The 24,801-nt window shown below is 36.6% G+C and overlaps 1 protein-coding gene and 1 long non-coding RNA gene across 6 annotated transcripts; both read right to left on the bottom strand.

Moving 5' to 3' along the window:
• Nucleotides 1-296: 296 nt before the first annotated feature.
• On the bottom strand, nucleotides 297-10,980 carry LOC117418424 (uncharacterized). Of its 5 annotated transcripts, XR_004546810.3 has the most exons (6): nucleotides 10,788-10,972; nucleotides 4,733-4,945; nucleotides 3,390-4,182; nucleotides 2,397-2,465; nucleotides 1,618-1,690; nucleotides 297-926 (listed from the first exon to the last, which is right to left on the bottom strand). XR_004546810.3 is itself a non-coding variant. In XM_059035761.1 (5 exons), exon 1 carries the CDS (start codon nucleotides 9,841-9,843, stop codon nucleotides 6,229-6,231), a length of 3,615 nt encoding a protein of 1,204 aa, XP_058891744.1. In that variant the 5' UTR covers nucleotides 9,844-10,980; the 3' UTR covers nucleotides 297-926; nucleotides 1,618-1,690; nucleotides 2,397-2,465; nucleotides 3,377-4,182; nucleotides 4,733-6,228. The 5 variants fall into 5 exon arrangements, 4 of the variants coding, with proteins under 4 accessions (XP_058891744.1, XP_058891743.1, XP_058891746.1 ...); XM_059035761.1 differs by having other exon boundaries at nucleotides 3,377-4,182; nucleotides 4,733-10,980; XM_059035760.1 differs by having other exon boundaries at nucleotides 4,733-10,980.
• Nucleotides 10,981-11,454: 474 nt separating this feature from the next.
• LOC117417762 (uncharacterized) lies at nucleotides 11,455-18,895 on the bottom strand. Its single transcript, XR_009330846.1, has 6 exons — nucleotides 18,688-18,895; nucleotides 18,146-18,193; nucleotides 16,901-17,005; nucleotides 16,488-16,514; nucleotides 15,839-15,868; nucleotides 11,455-12,763 (listed from the first exon to the last, which is right to left on the bottom strand). It is a non-coding gene; the product is annotated as an uncharacterized LOC117417762 (long non-coding RNA).
• Nucleotides 18,896-24,801: the final 5,906 nt, after the last annotated feature.

Genomic DNA, 24,801 nt, shown 5'->3' with positions numbered 1-24,801 from the left:
AAGCAGATAAAAGTATTGTTATTCAACACTTATCTGTTCGTAGATCTCTCGTTCTCAGGTCAGTGAAAGGAAAAATGATGACGCTGTTAGTGTTAACAATCTTTTTATGTGTTATAAATGGGTTATAATAGTGATGTTTCTTTTGATGCTCAATATATTTGAGAATTTTTTTTTTTCAAAAAATGATGGATGCTGACTTTCTCTTTTAGCTTCTATCATAGTATCTTATTACTTACCGTTTGCTTTACATTAATGTTTTTTTTGGAATGAAGACAGACAGACATGACTCGGATCGCTCTCAATAATAATCATGATTTTATTTGTATTATTATTGTTTATTTGGCAGATGCCTTTATCCAAGGAGAGTTATAATGCTACAGGGTAAATAAAAAAAGAAAAATGAATAGTATATAGCAGTACAAGACTAACATACAACGTACAAAAAATTACAAAAATAAATGACTCGGTCATAAACTGCTGATCGTGTTACTCCATGTGCTCCCCTACTGCAAAAATAATATAAGAACATAAGGATGACACACAAACATTGGAGTGACCAGAAACAATAAAAAACAAAACATCTGTTTACTATGTCTGTATTCAAAAGACTCAAATGGATTTTCAACAAAACAATGAGAAGGTGATCTTGGACACTTATTTCTGACACGTCACCTTCTCCCTAATGAAAGACAAGATCCATTCAAAATGGTCCATTGAGGGGTCCAGTGTAGAAATGTAGCTGTTTCTTATTCCAGCACACAGTTTCTCTAGTCGGGTGTTTTCCTCATGCAGGCCATATACTTCTTTTGCTCGCTGACGTAACTCTTCTTGCATCCTTTTGGAATCCGACCGCAACTGCTGATACTTTGCTTGCAGTTCTGCATATTCTTTATCAACACAATCAGGTTCTGAGGCTTGTTGAGATTCTGCAATTTAATACAAAAGAGAGATAGATACAGATAGATAGACAAACCTTTAGAAGAATGAAAAATACCAAAATCATCAATAGTTGGTGGAATGTAAAAAGCTACAACATATTAATTTCTGACAGCTTAATGCATAACCCAAACTTGACCTGGGTGGTGAATAACAATGAAAAGAAAAAAATCTACCTTTTGTCAATAAAATGGGTAATTTGGTTTTCTAAATATAAAATGGTCATGCAGACATGCAGCTATCTGTATGTATATGTACTGTGGATAGTAAAAAAAAAAAACAACGTGTATACACAATTGTAATAACCTGTCCTATTGCAATTCACAAGAATAAAATCTATAGCAGTATTGACGTTAATTTGCTCTCGGCTTGACTTTTGACAAAACAGCGGTGTGACTTTTTGACGCAATTGTAAAATGAGAAGTGTACACTTCCAGAGAGAGAGAGAGAGAGCGCGCGAGAGACAGAGAGCGAGAGAGAGAACCCCCTTTTTTAACCCCTGGTAGAGCTAGAGGAGCTGAAAGGAGAAAGTGACCAAAGAGAATTGGGCCCATCTCATACCTATTGTTTTACTGAAGCCCATTGCCGATTGTTTGGCCTGTACAGCTGACATTCACAATGATGCCATCAATTACGCAAAATCATCAATCAAAACATACTTATGGCAGTAATAACACCTACCTGTTACAAAATGTGCACAGACTTTGTTGACGATGGTGCCATTTACAAAGAATGTTGAGTCACTTCATTTTCCCTATTATTTAAAAAAATGTATTTGCATGTTTTTTAAAATGTCAATCCTACACAGTTTCAGCTTGTTAACATTGATAAATACATAACATTTTGCTAATAAAACAATATCTTCGAAAACTTCAAACACTCAATCGGAACTCTAAAGTGCATACTACAAGAAGCCCAGTCAGGTAGACAAACATTACACCTAGTGCCTTCTTCAGCGTTCCAAGCAGTAAGCTGCAGAAGGCACTAGCCATAATGTTTGTTTACTTGACTTATTTCTTTATTTTAAGGTAAAACTTCATGAAACTATTTATGCCTAGTGTGGTTCTCATTTTCTGCCATATGGCATCTTTCTTGTTGTTATCCTTGCACTGCAGTGACCATTATAAATACTAAGCTTTTGAACATCACTCTGCTGAGCATGCGAACACATGACATATGAGGATTTTCCCAACATGTCATAATTATTGTGCTCAGTATGTTGATAACCGCACCACAACTGAAACCTGAAGCAGCTGTTAAGGTAGATATTAATTTAATTTCACTTTGACAGATTATACATAGATTGTTGTATCAAAGCTAGAATTCTGTGAATGGAAAACTTTATTAAATTATCATTAATAAACGTAGTAAAAGTCATCTATATAAATTACACATTTTAATAAATGTTCATTTTAATACAAATTGTTGTAATATAGACGGAAGCCAGTAAAGAAACTTACTTCTCAGTGATGGCGCGGTTTCTGACAGGCTTCACCTACGGTCTCATTCCAATTAACAGGTTAAGTCAGCTATTTATTATAAAACAAAAACAGAACATTATCTTAAACATTGCAACTAAATACACATTTCTATTAAGTAAATACATTTAAAATGACTGTCAATTACTTCAAATATGCAAACAGCTTTACTCCGAATTTAACCAAAATAAAAAAAACTGAATGCTAATCCAAAAATAAATATGTCTGTCACTTAAAACTGGTTTGGCCCTGATAGTTTGCAAGTGATATGTGTAAAACTTATCTGGCAAGTTAGGCAAGAACACATATCAGTGTCCTATCTACTCCTTTATACCAAGCTGCTACTGTTTAGTCAATTAAAGAGCAAGTAACTTCGAATTACAATGACAGTTTTTCCCCCTTTTCCTTTTTATGATATGTAGCACGGTTCAAATATTGAGTTTTAATTTTTTATTTATTTTTGTGACCTGGGAAAGTTATTTGAACTTTCTGGGGAAACCCCACCAACTTATTTAAACTGCCAGACCTTTTCTATTTTCTCTTGCCTTCCCCATTCAGGTCCTTCATTTTCCATGGCTACTAATAATGTGTCTAAGTATTACTCAAATAGCCTGCAGTAAAAATTACATAAGTGGCTTCAGTTGCAGTCAGGGTCAAACCAAAGGGACACACTACTGGTATCCAAGGACATTCTCCAACTGGAATGAGGAAGTTAAAGAGAAATTATAAGCTCCAGCAACAGCACTCTGTAAATGTCATAAATAGGTAAGACAAAGTAAACTGTTAGTTGTTTAGTTTATTGTTCTGTTCCACTTCCCATGCCAATGTGTATTTTTTTGGTATGGTTTTATTTAGTTAATTTTAAAGACTCTCACCCATAGTCAAAGCTTTTGTTATAACTGTGTTGTTAGAGGGTCTAAATAAACAGTTTAAAACATTCTATCACATTTCTTGTCTCAAACCTGTTTGACTTACACGCCTTGTTCTCGTTGAACTGGTCCCTGAAGGCTGCAGTCCTCTATTTATTGGAAGGTGTTTTCCACTCAGTCGGCTCCTCTTCTGGGATCTCTTCTGTACAAGACAGCCTGCTTACTGGCATACTGTACTGTACCTTAAACTTTCAACCTCTCTGGGGATCTCTATACTTCCTGAATTGTTCTTTACGACATAACAGGATGTATGTGTTTAAGGACACCACTATTGCCATTGAGACAAATGGGCCACCAGATTCACCATTATCATTCTATCTGGAATCTGAGAGAGACTATCATAGAATTTGCATATTACAGCCCACTCCAACGATAAGATCATTTCATTTGAAAGCATTTGCGTCTTATGGATTGCGAGGCATAAGCAAAGACTCCTATTCGGTAACAAAATTAACTTGGGTCGATAGGTACAGTAGGAAAAAAATGACATGTCAGAACTATATATTTGTGATTGAACATAGCCATGATTGGTTTAAGTCCATGTCCCTGGCTTCCCATTTTCGGATACATCTACAGAGGCTTCCTTGGATGTGCTGGTTTTCATATTATGGAAAACTGACAATGCGGTGTCATGGTCAGCTCGAGACATTCAATCTGTGTATGCGAATAATGTGTATCATTAAACAGCACAGCACGCCTAGGAAACATTTGGCTTTGACCCAGTATCTTTATATAAAAAAATATATAATAATAAAATCCTACACCAAATAAGCACAAGCAGTGGCAATGGTTAATAATAAGTGGGTCGGTCAAGTGTGTTAAGATGAAGACTTCATGAGCTGTGGAGCAAAACAGAAAGGAACTAAAGTGAGTACCGGAATTTGTTTAACATTTCTATTTCAGGGGAAAGTCTCTGTGAAATTATCCGAGGCTGGTGGAAGGCACTATATGCCAAATAAAATAGAAAGAATATCTAAACCAAGTTAATTAAACAACTTAAAATAGTATATATCTTTATAGTACAAGTAACTATGGTAGGTTTACATAATTTTGAATGTACCAAATGCTAGATACAAACATCGGCATAACAAAATATACACAAATACATGCAAAAATGCTTTGCTGGTACGTGATCTGTATAGTACTTTCCAGTATGGAATTGCCTTACTCTATCCTACTTATTTTGAACTTTTAAGTTATAGTGAAAAAATAAGAGTCAACATCTAGTATTATTAATTTTGTAAAAGCTTTGCCAGTGACGTGGGAAAATGTGTTTTAATAATATTGAATGCTGCTTGAAAAGGGTGTTTAACACAACAGTTGCATTTTTAAACCACACAGAATTTAAAACCATTTTATACATTTATGCCTGTATATATACATCCTTACCTGAATAGTGATCTTTGGTGCTGTGGGTTTTCCAGTGTTTTCTTCATTGGTGGATGAGTCTCGCAGGATTTTCAATCTGCTTTTTTTTTTTTGTCTGGATCAGGGGGGATTTTGCAGGGTCAGGAAACCAGATCCTGGAAATATTTTATTTTAGGCCTTATGTGGGAGTTCTTTAAAAGAAAGTCCACTGGTAATTCCAAGCCTTTTCACAGTCTGAAAGCAGAGCATAGGAGGATTCCTCTGAACACAGTACTGCGTAGCCCTGTAGTACTGTACTGTAATTCTTAATAGCGCATTGAGGCTTTCAAAATAGGAGGTTATTACAGTCTTTACTGTAGAAGGATCTAGATCTGTAAACTGAACAATATTGCGTGGCTTCTTAAAAGCATTACAGAGGTTGCATACCACCACTATACAGAGTATCAAGTTCACGGCAACTGCAGTATAACTGTTCATGCTCTTCAATTTCTGGAAATATCTTCATACATGGTTACTGCCTTTTGAGTCTTGATTAGAACAGAATTATTCATCCACTAAAGACTTTTTTAAGAATGGAGTTCACTAAGGGAACCGAGGGGTTTTCTCTAATTCTAAATCTCTACAAAACTGCCTGCTCTATCCATTCAGTCTGTAATGCATCGAACTGCTGTATCGTGTTTCAACAGAAGCCTTTATCTGCCTTTCTTCCGTCTTTTAACTGTAAAGCCCATGTATTATCAGGCAACTTTAATCAATTGTAACCATGTGAACAATCCAAGCCTCAAAACCTAAACAATCTTGATTTCAGGGACTTTGTTTAAATTGCTTAATAATGTCCTTTAGAGCGAGTTACTTGAAAAGTTGCCTGGTGTTACATGAGATTAAAACAATGCCAGTGACCATCTGTTATACTTATACTAATTATACTATCAAAAGTCTATCACACGTATACGTACAATTCCATTGCTATGAATCTAAATTTTAAAAGCATATTTTAAATGTAAATTATATACATAGTAAATTCTTTAATATTTAATTAATAAAGGACAATAGTCAATTATGCTTACACTGCTATTCCATTAATCATTTAAGCACCCTCCATTACATATGAATAAAATAACAAAAAATGAATCCTACAGCTCCTCCTATGGCTATTTTGCATCACCTAGAATTTTAGGATTGAGACATAATTTGAAAAAAAAAAAAATATATATATATATATATATATATATATATATATATATATGTGTGTGTGTGTGTGTGTGTGTGTGTATGAACATAATTTAGTCCAGTATGTCATGCTAGATTTTTTTTAAATGTGTTTTTTTTTCTTAAGTATATGGAAAACTACAAAGCAGTATGTAATTTAATATGTTAATACTTTATTCCTTCACCCATACAAAATAAATATCCCAACTTGTAAGCATCTTATACGGTATTAAAGTACATCCCCCCCCCCCCCCCCCCCAAAACCGATTAATAACTAACACTATACTAAAAGAAATCTAAAATGCAATCTAAGATAAAATCCTTAATTCGTTTGCTGCATAATCATCCAATAGCGGGTATTCAAACACTCCCGCACCTTCTGCATCATCTTCTTCCTCCTCATACTCTATAACAAACAAGTTCTCACTGTCTTTATACTGCAGGACTTTGCCTGGCCACCAACATTCAGAACCATCCTCACTACTTATAAACATGTGTTCTACCTTCTTTCCTAAAATGTCCTCAGCATTTACGGCAATTAACTCCAAGCAATTCTCTTGAAAATCTTTCCACAAATCAAACCACCACACCAACTGGCATCCATCATACATCATCTGAAAGGTGGGAGCCCCGTTTTCTTCCCTCATTCCAACAACTGTGCCGTTATACCAAGCTTTGCCTTCAGATTCATGAACTGCATGCCTTACTCGCTTTCCGAGTAAATGCTCTGGTCTAGTTAGCTCTGGAGTTCCTAGTTCTTTCAAACCAATTCTCTTTCTGCCTTCATCCCTGACTTTTACTTGCTGCTTCACAGCCTCTTGTAATAAGCGATTCTTTTCTTGTGCTAAAAGCGCAGATGGGGCAGAACTGTAATTCATTTCATTTTTCACTTTTTCAGGCACCTTTGTTGTCTTTGGAAAGGTGCTTTTCAAATTCTGCACAAGTTCGTCTACACTGAGCTTTGTGCCTCTTTTGGTAGTATTCAAAACCCCATTCTCATTTTTCATGCAAAGTACAAATCTTCTGAATTTGAGCTGAGCAATTACTGCTGCAGATTTTAAATCCTCGTCTAATTGCTCTATCTGCTCATCAACTTCCATAGCTGTTTCCCAGAGACCACCATATTGCTCCAGATCAACAGTCAGCTGCTTTTTGATAGCCATGTCTGTTATTTCCTTTTGCTCTTTCTCATTGTTATAATCCATTTTGTCTTTCATCCTCTGCAATCTAGCTTCCCTAACACTCTTCATCCTATTACAAAATACAGCTCTCTGGTTTCTCACAGACGCTCTGGCCACTGCTAACACCTCCGATTTCTTTTGAGAATCCAAATCAGCTAGCCACTTCCAGGACCGATTCTCTTTGAACATCACCATCCCTTCAAGTGCAATACCTGTTGCTCTTGTCTTTGCTCTGAGTAAGTTGTCAAACACTCCAAAATCTCTTTCACAACTTACATTGGTTTTAGGAACAGACTCCAGTTTTTGAAGTAACTCCTCTGAAATCTGGTCATATCTACCATGCTCTAAATGGTCAGCTAGCATTCTACAGCACACCTTTACAAGACTGGCAAGGATTAATTCCACAGCCTGTACAGTAAGTTCATCAAAATCAGCACTTGACTTCTCAATTAGCTTCTCAAATACTGGTCCACAGTGCATTTCTACATCTTCAAATAAGCAGGCCTTGCCACTTACTAGTTTTGCGCCATCATTTGCCCACTCCCTCAACTTAGAAATAAGGGTTTGGTACCTTTCATTCATTTTCAAGACATGTTCTTTCTTGGACAGAATTCTCCAAAGAGGCTCTGTGATACATTTTGAAATAAGTCCCAGTGCTCTGCACCCAGCCAAAAATTGCCTGACACTTAAGTCTGCAAAGACTTCCGCTATCAGTTTATTTTCCTGTTGAAGTTCAGAAGTAAATTCCAATAGATCAGAGTACAAAAAGTAAACCCCCGCTGCATTGTGAAATATAATATTAATCCTGTTACCCTTGAAAGTCGACAATGGCAAACGATCAGACTTACTTTTGCTAACCAAAAATGTCCTAAACTGAACAGGCTTCCCAAATTTTTCACATCCTCTTTCCTGCACGGCTTTGCACACTGTCCTAATTAATCTAACCGTACCACTCTCACCTTTGTCTTTGTGTATACCTGGCAAAGACCGAGAGCCAACCTTGTCTTCTCCAAAAATCATTCCCTCCCATACAGACAATGTCACATTTGCTTGGTGAGCCAAACCATCTATCAGATGCAAACCACAGAAAAGCTCATTCACAAGGGAAAGTTTTGCCTGCTCAGTTTCACTATATTCAGTGAAGCCATCTACAATGTCAGGCAGAATCTTTGACCTGTATTGAGAAAGAATTGAATTGAACTTCTTTTCCGTGCTAGCTCGATCGCTCAAAAGATTGGTGATTTTAATGAAAATTTCTTTCTCCCGGTGTACTGCTTTGTCTAAATCAACTCCTTGGCTCGTAACTATGTCTTGCACCATTTCTCGGATTGTGTTAAATGTACATTCTGCTTTGCCTGAAGCTTGTTCTCTGAGTCCTAAATGCATACGGGTTCCGTCTTTTAAAAAGACCCCTGCAGTTCCATACTTATGTCCAAATTTAGTTGTACCATCTGTACAAAGGGTGACATCATTTTCTTTTAACATGGTTTCCTGCACATGCATTAACGACACCTGCCTTGCTTCTAAAAGCATATATTTACTAAAGGATTCACCAGGGAGTCTGTCTACTTTTGTACCAGCTAGTTTTTCTAACACTGTCCTGACTACCTGAGATGCCTTACGTGCACTGACACCCATGTTAGCCACTAAATCCATATACACCTCTCTCACTGCATCAGTGTACTTATTGTGTTGGAATGCTGTTAATTGTCTCTCTAATAAACTATCCAACTCCACCTTCACTTCCTTATAACTGTCCTGCCAAACCTTCACTTCCTTCTGTAACTCCCTGGCCTTCTTTGCCAACTTGGGATTTTCTTCTCGATTCTTTGAAAGCTTCCTCTTGTAGTAGTTTGCTTTCAACTTTTCAAGTTTCTTGCTGTATAAACGTTTTTTTAACAGTTCTTGAAAATCAACAATTTGCTCCTCAAGTCTCTTTTTCTCATCTTCCATTTGCTTTTTTTGTTCCTCTTTCTCAAGGACCATACTCTCAGTTTCCTTCAGCTTTTTTGTAAGCACCATAATTTCTTGGTCTCTACGGCTTTGCCTTTTATTTACATTTCTAACATTTGTTTTTCTTAGTTGTGTCCGTGCTTTACTCAGTGCATTCCTTAATTTCTGGAGTTCATCTTTTGCCTTATGTAGTTCTAATCCATTTTCTTTCTTTTCCTGGCACAAGGTTTGTTTTTGGTCTTCTAAAACCTTACACTGTGCAGACAACTCACCAACCTGCTTCTTCTGGCTGTTTACAGCTTCAAGTAGTGTGGTTACACACTTTGAATGAGCAGATTCTCTTTCATTTTCAGGGGTTGGTTCAAAACTAGTGCTTGCGGCTTCCAACAGCTCAGGTTCTACCACTATTCTCTCTTTTTTTCTATTATAAAGTGGGAGAACAAAAATCTGTCCTTCAAAATCCTGTCTTTTAGCGGAGCTGCAGGTCTTTCTCTTAGTCATCATTTGTTGTACATATTGCACAATAGTACTCACTAAATACTGCTTCTCCTGTTCATTTGTTATTTCAAGATTGAAGTTATAGTTTAAAATGTCAAATATTTCATATTTAAGGGAGCAATCTTTTTTTTTCGCAAATTGAACAATTTCAGCCATGGCCCCATTTGTGAGCAACTGTACATCTATTTTCTCTTTTGCATTTGAAACCGATTCCATCTCAAAATCTATTCCCAATTCTGCACAGAAACTTTGAGCAGCCTGCTCTCTCTCAGCAGTGCTGGTGCTGTTCATCACAGCAGCTGATACTCCCTCTATTTCCACAGTAAAAAGGTTAAATATCACTATGCAACTGGCACCTCCTGTCCGACCTAAAGTCCACACAATTGTCTATCCACCATCCCTTTTTTACACCACCTTTCTATTTAGTATGGGCACTCTGCATTACATAATCATATTGGGTTTGCTGAATCACCTTTTTTTTGAACATGCAACTGGTAAATTGACAGGTTAAAAATACATTTAAATTGTCCAAATGCAATCATTTATTGATAAAACTGAAATATGCCCTTTGTTAGGACGTTTTGGTGAACTGCATTTAGTTTATAAAAAAAATAAAATAAAAAAAGGTAATAAGATGATCAATCAATGGCGGTTCTAAGAGTATAAATAATGCAGATGTCACTGGCTGTTTCAGTTTGACCTGAGCTGTTATGCACAAGGATCTATTTCTACAACCTCAGCATGTTTTTTTTGTTTGTTTGTTTGTTTCTAAAGTCAGCAAAGTAACATTAGGATGTAGTGTATTTAACAATGATCCTAGCAATACTGGGCGTGGTGATAAACATGAATAATGTACACTCCGTCGAATTATCTTCTATGAAGGCACGAATGTATGGATCACTAGCTTCATCATAACATATTCTAATTGCAAACGACGTCCATTCAAAATTTCTCTTCCTAAACCAAGATGATGATGATGATGATGATGCCGTATCACATCTATAATGATGTATTGACAAATAGTTAATTTATTCTATTTATATAAACACATACCACGTTAATATCTACTATACAGAAACTATATTTGACCATTTTTAACACAATACACACACACATATATATTTTTTTTCTCTGAAAAATTACCTCATAATCCTACGCTAACATACCAACTCCCTTACATTATTTGTCTATTAATTTTGGCTGCTATTGTCGGTTCCTCTTCTAAACGTAGTTACCTTGTTATCTCTCTGCTGTTTTCTCCCCCGGTCCCTATATTCCTAGTATTATTTAGACACAGGCTTCTTTATTTTTTTGCCGTGAATCCTGTTTTCTTTTGTCCTTTCCTCAGATGAAATAGCTGGTGTGCATCTGTGTTTACAACCGAACCCAGTGTGTGACTGAACGCTACTGGTTCTCTGAGCGGTTATTGGCTACATGGTGAAAAAACGACATGACGTTTTGGTAATCTGGCGCAATCAGAGCGAGCTTGCTTTATCAGTTCTTAATTCTGATTGGGTCTTTGTAGCTTTGAAATACTGTTATGATTTAAATGTTGAAAGAGCCATGGAAACAATGTTGAAATAGCCATGGAAACAAAATCACATTGAACACATCACACACCACGTCGAACCCTGCTTCACGACTCGTATAACATTCACGAAACGTTAGCGGGTTTGCTATAATGTCATATATCTGAGTTCATTGAAAAAATGGGCCCCACATTTTATGTAAGCTATTTAATTGTCCTTCATCTGTCTGGTAGAGCATCAGCAGCTGTAACACATTTAGCATTAGATGTTTCCATTCTGTGTTGGACATTTCTCTCCTTTCCAGTATTTACTTATCCTTCTCATGATAAACACAGTTCTGTGGGATATGAACCAAACAAAAACAACAAAATAAGACTAATATTACGCTTTAATGGAACAAACTGGATAAAACATATGGTTGAGAAATGAGTTTACATATACATAGTCCAAAATGCATGTTTCAGAATAGAATATTGTATAGATTGCTGTACGATACAAGCTGATATCCACTTCACAAGAGATCAGAACACCTACCATGAGTGGGCTTACTGGTCACTCTTACTTTGAGTGGGTGGAAATTTCAGATGGCTGAATAACATCAATATCAGAGTCTGCTCTATATTACATACAGTTCACACATAGTTTACTTCTTATAAACTGGAGTAACTAGAATAAACGATGAAAGATTACATATCAAGTTTTATTGATTTATTTACCTGTCCTCAACCTCTTTAAGCTCTCGTGCTAGTTCTTTCTCAGGTTTGTAAAATTAACATGGAATTATCTTTCATAAAAGGAGTTCATTAAAGACTGGAGTAAACTTTGCAAACACACCCCTTGGCCACTTTATTAGGACATGTGCCTAATATTGGGTTGGCTCCCACCCAACCCAATCCAATACCCAATTTTGTTGCTATCCGAAATGAGTGCTTTTCACAATAGTATCTAACTGCAACATTACAAGAATCCTTGCTGCCTTGCATTGAATAGTTCTCTAATCATCTTTTTCCCTTTTTTTGCCACAGCACAGTATCTTGGCTACCACTTTCCAGATGTCTTGGAGCACCCTACTAACACATGGTCCTCACTACTGTGGCACCTGCTCAGCATGTACCCACTATCATGCCTCATTTGACTGATGTTAAATCTTTGCCTTTCCCAATTTAAGGTAGACCGATTGCAATTGTGTTGCTGGGGACACACATTCAGGGCAACACTGAATCCAATTGGCTAGACAGGTTAAAATAAAATAGCAGTTAGTGTCCAGCCTCTCAGCTCTGGTATTGGGTGTTCAATTATTATCTAAGCCAGGCCGTGTGAAGTTCTTCTTTTTTTATTTTATAAAAATGTATATTGTCTGGGAAACTCGGATGTTACTTCTTTGGTTTTGCACCACTTCGATATGTCTCAATTATGTCCTGGTTAGCATAGATGCTGTCAGCATCCCTCGGTAGTGTTGACTCATAGAAATCTTCTTCTTGTAGTGGATATGGGGACCCGTCTATCTTTGGAGATTCTCTGGAGGCAGAACAATCCATTTTATCAATGTTGTTTGAAAATTTAGACTGGATCCATTCGGAGGATGATCTGGGGCTATGCTTTATACTGTTCTTCTGGGTTGTATCCTCGTTCATGTAAATATTTTCATTCTTCACATCAATAGCATCAATGTTATAGTATTCCTTTAAAACATAAAAAATATATTTTAAAAAGTGTTACAGCAAAGGTTCTTCAGATATTGCTGTGTCAATCTGACTAAACTTTTTTTTTTTTTCTCTACAAATTCAGTACACTCCAAAGTGTGTACAGACAGAAAAGAACAAATCCAAGGTACAGGGCTTATTTGAAAAGCATTACAATATAATACCCATCCTTTAACACCTGTGTAGTATCCTCAGAAGGATAAATGGAAATGGGAAACTAATAAACATTTAAATACAATAAAGCAGATTATAAAATGGCAAAAACAGAGGGACCAATCTAATTGGCTAACAAGTGTTCCACCCTGGCCAAATATCACTATACCAGCCCTGCTTTGAACTTTTAGAACCATTCTGCCTGATTCACTTGGCAACCAATTCACTTTGGTAGGGATGGGGTAGGAAGGGGCTGGGCATTTTATAAGCACAATAACAGACTCCAGGGAGTTCAAATATGGTGCGATAATCACACATATGGGCTTTTTAACAAGCACCGGGCTTTGCCTCATGTCAAACAACACCACCAGTCGTGCGGATATTGGACCTTAGTTGAACAGAAAGTACATTCTCAACTTGATTAGCAGTAGCCAACGTAAACTTCCAAACACATTAGAAATCATGAAATCTAAGCTAACAGATAAAACATGATATTAACGTACTTAAACATTTAGAATAATAGGTTACAATGGGGACTTTTAATTGCAATGAGTGCGCGTCAGTGACGTAAGCACTATCTGCCCCTTTAGAAACAGGTAGTAAAACACATCTAGCTCCTGCTGTGGTTTATTTCTCAATAAACTATAGCTTACTATTGTTTTTTTTTTCAAATTACCTTGTATTCATATTGTTTTGTACTAACTCGGTCAATGTTACATTGATTAAACCGAACCTTTAGATAGCGTCTATACCGGTGAATTGATACATTGCTACTCGATCAATGTTCCCTTTATCCTCTTTTATTCCGTGTGCCAGTGGGCGCAACGCTGGCTGAAGGTTGAGGGGCATTTGCCAGCCGGCTTTTGTCTCTTATCAAAATGTTTCTGCCATAGCTCCAGAGCTAGCTGCAAAATGGAGGCTTGTAACCAAGCTGCAAGAGGAGGCTGTGTGGTCCAGTGGTTAAAGAAAAGGGCTTGTAACCAGGAGGTCCCTGGTTCAAATCCCACCTCAGCCACTGACTCATTGTGTGACCCTGAGCAAGTCACTTAACCTCCTTGTGCTCTGTCTTTCGGGTGAGACGTAATTGTAAGTGACTCTGCAGCTGATGCATACAGACGTGCTCAAATTTGTTGGTACCCTTACAGCTCATTGAAATAATGCTTCATTCCTCCTGAAAAGTGATGAAATTAAAAGCTATTTTATCATGTATACTTGCATGCCTTTGGTATGTCATAGAATAAAGCAAAGAAGCTGTGAAAAGAGATGAATTATTGCTTATTCTACAAAGATATTCTAAAATGGCCTGGACACATTTGTTGGTACCCCTTAGAAAAGATAATAAATAATTGGATTATAGTGATATTTCAAACTAATTAGTTTCTTTAATTAGTATCACACATGTCTCCAGTCTTGTAATCAGTCATTCAGCCTATTTAAATGGAGAAAAGTAGTCACTGTGCTGTTTGGTATCATTGTGTGCACCACACTGAACATGGACCAGAGAAAGCAAAGGAGAGAGTTGTCTGAGGAGATCAGAAAGAAAATAATAGACAAGCATGGTAAAGGTAAAGGCTACAAGACCATCTCCAAGCAGCTTGATGTTCCTATGACAACAGTTGCAAATATTATTAAGAAGTTTAAGGTCCATGGAACTGTAGCCAACCTCCCTGGGCGCGGCCGCAAGAGGAAAATCGACCCCAGATTGAACAGAAGGATAGTGCGAATGGTAGAAAAACAACCAAGGATAACTGCCAAAGAGATACAAGCTGAACTCCAAGGTGAAGGTATGTCAGTTTCTGATCACACCATCCGTCGCTTTTTGAGCGAAAGTGGGCTCCATGGAAGAAGACCCAGGAGGACTCCACTTTTGAAAGAAAAACATAAAAAAGCCAGACTGGAATTTGCTAAAATGCATATTGACAAGCCACAATCCTTCTGGGAGAATGTCCTTTGGACAGATGAGTCAAAACTGGAGCTATTTGGCAAGTCACATCAACTCTAAGTTCACAGACGACAAAATGAAGCTTTCAAAGAAAAGAACACCATACCTACAGTGAAACATGGAGGAGGCTCGGTTATGTTTTGTGGCTGCTTTGCTGCGCCTGGCACAGGGTGCCTTGAATCTGTGCAGGGCACAATTAAATCTCAAGACTATCAAGGCATTCTGGAGCGAAACGTCCTGTCCAGTGTCAGAAAGCTCTGTCTCAGTCGCAGGTCATGGGTCCTCCAACAGGATAATGACCCAAAACACACAGCTAAAAGCACCCAAGAATGGATAAGAACATAACATTGGACTATTCTGAAGTGGCCATCTATGAGTCCTGATCTGAATCCTATCGAACATCTATGGAAAGAGCTGAAACTTGCAGTCTGGAGAAGGCACCCATCAAACCTGAGACAGCTGGAGCAGTTTGCTCAGGAAGAGTGGGCCAAACTACCTGTTAACAGGTGCAGAAGTCTCATTGAGAGCTACAGAAAACGTTTGATTGCAGTGATTGCCTCTAAAGGTTGTGCAACAAAATATTAGGTTAGCGGTCCCATCATTTTTGTCCATGCCATTTTCATTAGTTTTATTATTTACAATATTATGTTGAATAAAAAATCAAAAGCAAAGTCTGATTTCTATTAAAAATGGAATAAACAATGGTGGATGCCAATTACTTTTGTCAGTTTCAAGTTATTTCAGAGAAAATTGTGCATTCTTCGTTTTTTGTGGAGGGGTACCAACAAATTTGAGCACGTCTGTAGTTCACACACCCTAGTCTTTGTATGTAAGTCGCCTTGGATAAAGGTGTCTGCTAAATAAACAAATAATAATAACCAAACTTTATCTATCTGTTTTTTAATATCTAATGGGAATCTGGTGTACAGTACATTGGATTTGAAAAGTTAGCAACTTACCACACTTTCTGAATGAATGCTGTCTTCAGGCTGTAACAGAATACAATGTTTTGGTATTACTGTTGTGTACCATAACCTAAGGAATCACACAACAGTATTCTTCATGTGTTGTGATCGACTACTATTCAGCAATATTTTGTCTTTGCAGTAAAACATGTCTAATCTGTACAGTCAAGGATTATATTCGTTTCTGTTTACTTTCTCCATTTAGTAAACAAGGATTTTACTGTACCATACCAGCAGTACATTTATGCAACATACTTGATTATAAATTGCTTGACTTGTAGTGAACTGTTGGTTTCAGACAGACTGACAGAATGGACAGATTCCATATTGCAGAGGATATCACTCTATTGGTTTCAACGGGCACTTGGTCGGAAACCCAACATTTGCCAAATTATATGGAATGCCGGTTTGTAGAAGGGCTAGAATAGACAGATTTTATTGTATTTTGTGTGGGTGTGAGAGAGTGACATTTTAATTTGTTTTACCCATAGCAAACAAGCATAAAACAAATCAATGTATTTTCACTTTCTTCAGAAACTATCAACAGCGTCTTGAAATGGATCCGGTGTACAGCAGCATTCTAATTCAGAAGCGGTTTCTTGTTTATTTAGTATAAAGTTAGAATATATAGAAAATACTATACCATGTTTTGTGTGGCAGCTCGTCTTCCCTGTAAGAAAAAAGTATAAATGTATAGTTGTGGTTACATAATAAAAAAGGAAGTTTAAATGACTAATTTACTAAAAGAAGTAAATCAATTCTACATAATAAACCATATGAAGATCTTTGAGATACAGATGCAGAGTGAAAAAAAATGTACTAAGTCTTTCTAGTGATTCAGACCCAGGCCTCACAGAGAGCATTTATGGCACTACCTAGCCCCCAAGAGGAATGTCTAATTATCCCCTGCCTTGTCCAGATTTTTGTTTCTACTACAGTGATTGCGCAAAAGTCTATGTTCATTGCCAGACTGAACAACTGGTTTGAAACAAAAACCCAGCCCATTGTGAGGTGTGGCTACTTCTACTTCCCAAAAAGACTAAGCAAACTACTTACCCTGTTTCTCTTTTTCAGTAGAATTACTGACACAACTATAGCTATGATGAGAAGAACCACAAAACTTGGTATAGCAACTGAAAGAGCGATCACTAATGTATCATCCTGTGAAAAGAAGAGAAAGGTTGTTCCATAGTTAAGGCAATACTGTATTCTGCAGACTATTTCCTAATGTGCCAAGTGGTCAAAGTACAAGCATTCAAGGTTAGTTTTAATGGGTGAAAGTCACTGAGTGAGTTATTGGTACAGGTATGCCCTCACAGTTATCTTTATATATTGCTCTGGTTTAGATTCACTTTAATTATTATTTTGTGTTACAGTCATCATGTCCGGCTCAGAAGTTTAAAGCACCTCTGTGGCTTCAAAAGGTCTCATAAACATCTTTAAGTATAGCTGAAACACCAGAGTGTATAAATTAACCTTTCCCCCTTCAACACTCATTAGTAAGGAATATGACATTGAATAATGTTGCATTTCTTACATTAATTGCTGGCAAAGAGTCATATTCGCTAACAACACTTGCAAGTTAATGCTCATTTAAGTGTGCTTTTCCAATATCTATTCATTTTATCAGTCATCTCTCTCTCTCTCTCTCTCTCTCTCTCTCTCTCTCTCTCTCAAACACCCAATCCCGTATGTGAAACACTGACTCTTATGCAGCTGTAGTGAGACTCGTTTGCTTCGATTGAATCTCGGCACTGTCTGCACGTGAACTACTTTGTGACCCAAATACTAATACACATTTTATCTGCACGTGAACTGATTGTGCAATCCCCATGCCTAAATACAACCATACATTTTAAATCACCAGTGCTACACAGCCCAATTTATACCCTGTGCACCAATAAAACTAAATAAGCACAAGGACGGGGCACCCTGCTGCATGGTGTAACAGCTGTACTGGGAGAGAAATGTTTAACAATTCACCTCAATGTGATGACTGAAACAAAAATACAAGATAGCGCTATCAGCATTATGTAAAGGTAGATTAATATGACCTACACCCATTGTACGCAAAGGTGAACAGACTAACCAATACAAATCTTGGTAGTAGCGAATTCAGAAAGCCATTTTTTATGTTTTTCATGCCACCTGAAATAATTGAAATCGCATTCATTGTAACGCTACAATTTATAATATTACACTCAAAACCAAGCAATATTTGTATATTAAATATCTAAAATATGGTGAAAATGGCAGGTAGTTTGTTATGTCCTCTGTATTTTTATATATTTTTTTTCTTACCTCTGCTGTAGTTGCATTTTGGTATAACGTGGTAGAGTAGCTGGAAGTCTAAAGAGAAAGACAATCAAACCTCAAAATAGGTGAACCTGTATCATTATTTTCAAGGACAGATATGACTCTCATTGCAAATCAATTTAAGTTACTGAGGGCGGCCCTGAGATGTTCAGCCTAGTAATTGTTATGTATAACTCTTGTACAGAATTGTACAAATTTGTTTCAACAATTTCTGTTGTCGTTTTTTTCCTCATAGTCTTTGTATGAGTAGGATACTCTAAGATTGAACATTGCATGTTTGTAACCATGTAAAAAAAAAAAAAACATCATGGCCATTTTGATTTAATGGGTTCTGTACCTTTAATCCAAGATATCTCAGTATTTTACTGTGGTATTCCAATAAATGATAATTGAAACACACTAGAATTCTCCCCTTCGATCAGCGTGCCATTGGTAGGTGTTGGGACACCCGGCTTGTGAGATTTACTTCACTGCGTACTGGGTGCCACCACAGACAGACATGTTATAAAGATAGTCAGTGCACTTACCCACACATCAGTAGAAGCATTTGAAGGAGTGGCAGATGTGCTGTTGCTAAGCAGGTACTGGTTCTGCTCATCCTGCAGAAATTGCCAGTGAAATTAGTTTCTATAGTTGTTTCTGTGCTCTATACATTTTTCCTTAAAATGTCAAATTATGTATTAGATTTTCATTCCATACTTATTTGTCTAGAAAAATGCTAGTTGTACTCATCTTTGCCCCTGTTTACCATTCAACTATTGTGGAAAATGGAAAAATGTCAAGTATTTGAAGGATATTCGTTTCGACACTTTTTCCTTGTACTCTACGTGGAGAAAAGATGTACTGATTTCGAGTGGTTGAGTGTTTTGTGGAATTATCTTGTGAGCTACAATTACCAAAAAATATATAGTGAACATTGCAGGTAATTTATTCCAACCCAAATGACAACATAGCAAATAATGTTATATCCTGTCCTTACCTCTGTTGTAGTGAGCATTGTATTGTAGTTTAATGTGGTAGGGTAGCTGGAAGTCTGAGGAAAGGACAACAAAACCTCAAAACGTGCCATAATAAACTTGTATTATTATTTGCAGGGGTAGATATAACTTGCATTGCACATTAGTTTAAGTTAGCCATTATCCTTATTTCTGCTTATACATATACATTTGGAGTGTATTTTCTATAACTGTTTCCAGTGTCAAAACTCAACCAGGGCATGGTGCTGCATCACTGCTGGCAGGACCCAGGACTGACAGCCAGAAATGAGGCTGGGCACTGGTACAGAAACTTGAATATACAGTGCCTTGCAAAAGTATTCAGACCCCTGACCAATTCTCTCATATTACTGAATTACCAATGGTACATTGAAATTTCGTTCTGTTTGATATTTTATTTTAAAACACTGAAACTCAAAATCAATTATTGTAAGGTGACATTGGTTTTATGTTGGGAAATATTTAAGAAAAATAATAACTGAAATATCTTGCTTGCATAAGTATTCAACCCCCACACATTAATATTTGGTAGAGCCACCTTTCGCTGCAATAACAGCTTTAAGTCTTTTGGGGTAAGTATGTACCAGCTTTGCACACAGTGTCGGAGTGATTTTCCCATTCTTCTTGGCAGATTTGCTCCAGGTTGTTCAGGTTGGTTGGACGACGCTTGTGGACCGCAATTTTCAAATAGTGCCACAGATTCTCAACGGGATTGAGATCAGGTCTTTGACTGGGCCACTGTAGGACATTCACCTTTTTGTTCTTGAGCCACTCCAATGTTGCTTTGGCCTTGTGTTTGGGATCATTGTCCTGCTGAAAGGTGAATTTCCTCCCAAGCTTCAGTTTTTTAGCGGACTGAAGCAGGTTCTCTTGCAGTATTTCCCTGTATTTTGCTCCATCCATTCTTCCTTCAATTTTAACAAGATGCCCAGTCCCTGCTGATGAGAAGCATCCCCACAGCATGATGTTGCCACCACCATACTTCACTGTAGGGATGGTGTGTCTTGAGGCATGGGCAGTGTTAGGTTTGCGCCACACATAGCGCTTTGAGTTTTGGCCAAAAAGCTCTATCTTGGTCTCATCTGAACACAAAACCTTTTCCCACATCGCATTTGGGTCACTGTCATGCTTTCTGGCAAACTCCAGACGTGCTTTCAGATGGTACTTTTTGAGTAACAGCTTCTTTCTTGCCACCCTCCCATACAGGCCAGTGTTATATGCAGAGCTCTTGATATGGTTGACTGGTGCACCATTACTCCACTCCCAGCCACTGAACTCTGTAGCTCCTTCAAAGTGATTATTGGCCTCTCTGTGGCTTCTCTCACAAGCCTCCTTCTTGTTTGATCGCTGAGTTTTGAGGGATGGCCTTTTCTTGGCAGTGCCTGGGTGGTGTGATGTAGCTTATTGTAGATTATTGATCCAACTGTGCTCACTGGGATATCCAAACACTTTGATATTATTTTGTACCCTTTCCCTAATCTATGCATTTGTATTACTTTATCTCTAACTTCTGTAGAATGCTCTTTGGTCTTCATTTTCCTTCATATTCACAGCCTGACCAATGATCCTTCAACAGTGGGGTTTTTATCCAGAAAATGTGACAGCAACTTTAATGGTTCACAGGTGGAGGCCAATGGTAAGGTAATTGTGTCCTCGTTAGGGCAATTTCTTTCATCGTGTAAACTGGGAGCTTCCACAGCACAGGGGTTGAATACTTATGCAAGCAAGATATTTCAGTTTTTTATTTTTCTTAAAAATATTTCCCAACATAAAACCAATGTCACCTTACAATAATTGATTTTGAGTTTCAGTGTTTTAAAATAAAATATCAAACAGAACGAAATTTAAATGTACCATTTGTAATTCAGTAAGAGAATTGGTCAGGGGTCTGAATACTTTTGCAAGGCACTGTATATAAATTGCTAATTTCAACAATGTACTGCAAGTGCGCCTCCATGAATTGTCTGTGCACATAATGTGTAATTGAATATGTTAAAACCATCTACAGTTTTATACTTAAATATGAAGTGAAACACTTGTCATTGATTTTAAAAGCTGAAATAAATCCACCATTTCCTTGTTGATATCTCATGCTGCAGCATTTTTATATTACTGTAAGTTGGGAGTTCAATCTTCAGGAATGTTTTCTAGGTAATTCCCCAAAGGTACTGCAGTGAGAGACATGTGATCACTATGTAGATTAAAGTGCTTGCTAATATCTGAGCTGTTTGCATTGTGCCAAGTTCTGCTGTATGTTGTTACATGCTGATTACAATTTAGTTCCTTTCTTGAGGCTTAGTAATGCCTATTTTTTTAAAAAAGGTGGTCCTTTATCCTTAAAGGAACTAGTTTTTCCAACACAGAAAAAAGGTACCGTGCCTTAAAGCATAAGAAAGTGTGTTTCTGATCACAGTATCCTACACCAAAGTCATCTGTGTTTGTCAAATTGACCTGCTTTGGTGCTGTTTATGGTACTTGTATGAGCAGTATGCATGCTGCATTGTTTGTACAGGGAAGTACTTGAACAAAGCAGACATGTAAATTCCCATAGCCTCTCTTTTGAGACTGCATGAAAGCCTGTTTGTTCCGCAGTGTCAATAGTGATGGATTTGTGGTGTGGACCGTCCCCAAGGACATTAATCCAGGATTTAACACAGGGACACAAATCTTGTGCCAGCATATTTCAGATAATATTGTATTACATAATAATAATAATAATAATAATAATAATAATAATAATAATAATAATAATTATTATTATTATTATTATTATTATTATTATTATTTATTTCTTAGCAAACACCCTTACCCAGGGTGACTTACAGTTGTATACAAAAAATACATAAAGAATTCGAGTACAATTAAGAGCAAGATACAAAATACAATGACTTCAGTCCTAATAAGAGCAAATACAAAACACAGTCCGATTTGATAGTTACATCAGAGTTAGATACGAGTGCAAATTAAATACAAAATACTATAGATTGGGTTAAGTGCAGGATTAAATACATTTATATACATTCTTAATTAAGAACTAGGTTGAATCAGTTCCTTAAAATATTTACAGTTGGTTTCACAGACCCCAATTAGGACTAATTCTGAACCACCTTTTCCAAATGAACATTAGAGCTAATCAGGGTTTGTGAAACTAGCCATTTACTTTGTTAAATAAAACGGAAAACCCAGTAATACAATTAACATATTATTTATCCACTACCTACTGTTATATTTAACTCATATTTTGTATGAATAAAAAAAGGTTTTTCAAAAATCTGCCATTTCGTTTTAGTTATTAATCAGTCTTAAGCAGGTCTTGTGCAAATTACCAGGCTAACAAAGGCTTCACATTAATCATTGTGAACAATTTACCTTTCAGTTCTAAAAAATATTCATTGCATACTTTATGTTTTAAAAGAAACTCAGGACTTACCTTTTTTTTTTTTTTTGGATCACACTGAACAGAATTAGTGATGAGCACTCCCGGTCTTTACAGTCTCTATATGTTCTTTGTTTTTCAATAGTACTTACTAATAACACTGACTAAACAAATGAGGAAGTTATAAAGGAGAGAAACTAGCACTGATCCTTTGCCAGGGTAACTAGATGGACTTATCAGAGTAGATTTAGTACTATTTTACTGTCACCCTTGTATTTCTAATATGTTTATTAGAACAGCCCTCTAAGGTCTGAATGCGTTATTATTTTAAACCTTTGTAGAGAATAGAGCATAGCTATACAGTCGAGGGTGGAACATAAAATGTATGGTACGCTGAGATATGGATGAGTCAGAAGTTCATGTACTTTGGAACAGAACATAGGGTTCTGTCTTCTTGTACTCTGGGACATAGCCAAAACCCTAAGCTATAGGATAACAGTAATAGATTTATCACAATGATAGATTTATAACAATGATATGATAGCAACAGCTGTAGTAGATCTAATTATAGGGGAACACATATACAGTACCGGCTTATGACGGTGAACTTGGTTGTACAGAAGCACACAAATTGAAAATACCCTCATATAGAGAGCGATTCGAGGAATACAACTCATGAAGAGGACCTCCAACCCTGCCTTTAAAGAACACTCCTGGTGTACAGGTAGATCTGATCAGACTAACGCTGTTAACGTACAACTAGTCTAACTAATATTTTTGGTCTAAATAAATATTTGCAATAACTGTCTATTGTCTATAATCATGCAATGATGGAATGAGTGCTATTAAATAAACTGTGTAGATTAGATTTGATTTACCCAAAGAAATTGACATTGTTTTTATTATATATTTATGACACAAAAGCATTTAACAAGTCACCCACAATCATACACCTTGAGAACTATACAGCAAGTTAATTGCACGAGTGAATACTGAATGTACACTGTTTTATATTACAATACTGAATGCTGACGTACTTTCAAAATGTTCTGTTATGCTAAAAGAAGTGATTCTAGAGTCACAGCAACTCTTTGACATTGTAAACCATTACCCTGGCAGAGGTACTTATTTAAAACGGTGCTTTCACCACTGCTGTCTTTCTGACATTGATAATAAAAAGATGCATGTGTCTTGAGTGTGCCTGTCGGTGATAACTCTCCAAATCATAAACTTGGAAGGAAACAGGTTTTTTTTTTAAACTTTATTTGATTATTGCATTTATTGCCACAAAATGTAACATTTCCACCAAACGTGACAAAAAGTGGAAAAAACCCAATATCCATATCAGCTATAATATCCCTGTTTTCTAGTTTTGCTTGCTGTGTTAACAGAATAAAAATGTAAGCATTTTAAAAGGATAATTTTTAAACAAGTGTGTACCTTCTAGGCACTTAGGATTATTAAATATAATCCCAGGCAACACATAACAAAACAGACAGACATCTCTACCTGTACATTAAAATAATGTAGATATTTAGTGCTATATATAGGTTTATAATGGATCAGGAAAAAACAAAGAATTATATTAATGCTAACTTATGTAGCATATTTTGACCAAAACATTGCAAGTCAATGCAATGAATACAGAGGATATACAGTCTTAAATGTACAACACATTGTGTTAAAAACTCAGTCCGGAATGTAGCACAACATAAAAACTAAAATCGGCATGAGGTCTGAGTTTTGTAGTCACTTCACACACACACACACACACAAAAAAGCATACGATTATAGTAATAAACAAGAGTAAATATGATTAACAAATACAATGAATAAAAACTAGTGGTGAACAAAATGTACCTGACAGCTAATAATTTTAAACTAAATTCATATTCTAAGTGTCCAGACTTTCACACTTGCATATCCATGCATGCATATATACTGTGTATATATATATATATAGATAATGTGTCTGATATTTTTTGTTATTTAATGGAAAGGAAAGGTTTATAATGACATGCATGTGTAATCCAGAGATTAGTTTGTATACATTTGGGAATCCAATGTATCTTTGATTTGTTATTGTTTGTGGAATAAACTATACTGGTTACCAGTATATTACTTCAATTAAAATCATTCTGACCCAGACTCTGGTCATGTTAAACCTCTTGACACGCAACAGTGGATGTGAAACAGTCCAGTCATGTCAAGTACAACAGCACCTTCTGCATGAGGTGCAATATTAACCTGGAACACAGCCTCAGACAATA

This window comes from Acipenser ruthenus, chromosome 13 (assembly GCF_902713425.1).
Source record: "Acipenser ruthenus chromosome 13, fAciRut3.2 maternal haplotype, whole genome shotgun sequence".
In the NCBI taxonomy this organism is placed as follows: domain Eukaryota; kingdom Metazoa; phylum Chordata; class Actinopteri; order Acipenseriformes; family Acipenseridae; genus Acipenser; species Acipenser ruthenus.
This window is presented reverse-complemented; position numbering and strand designations above follow the sequence as displayed.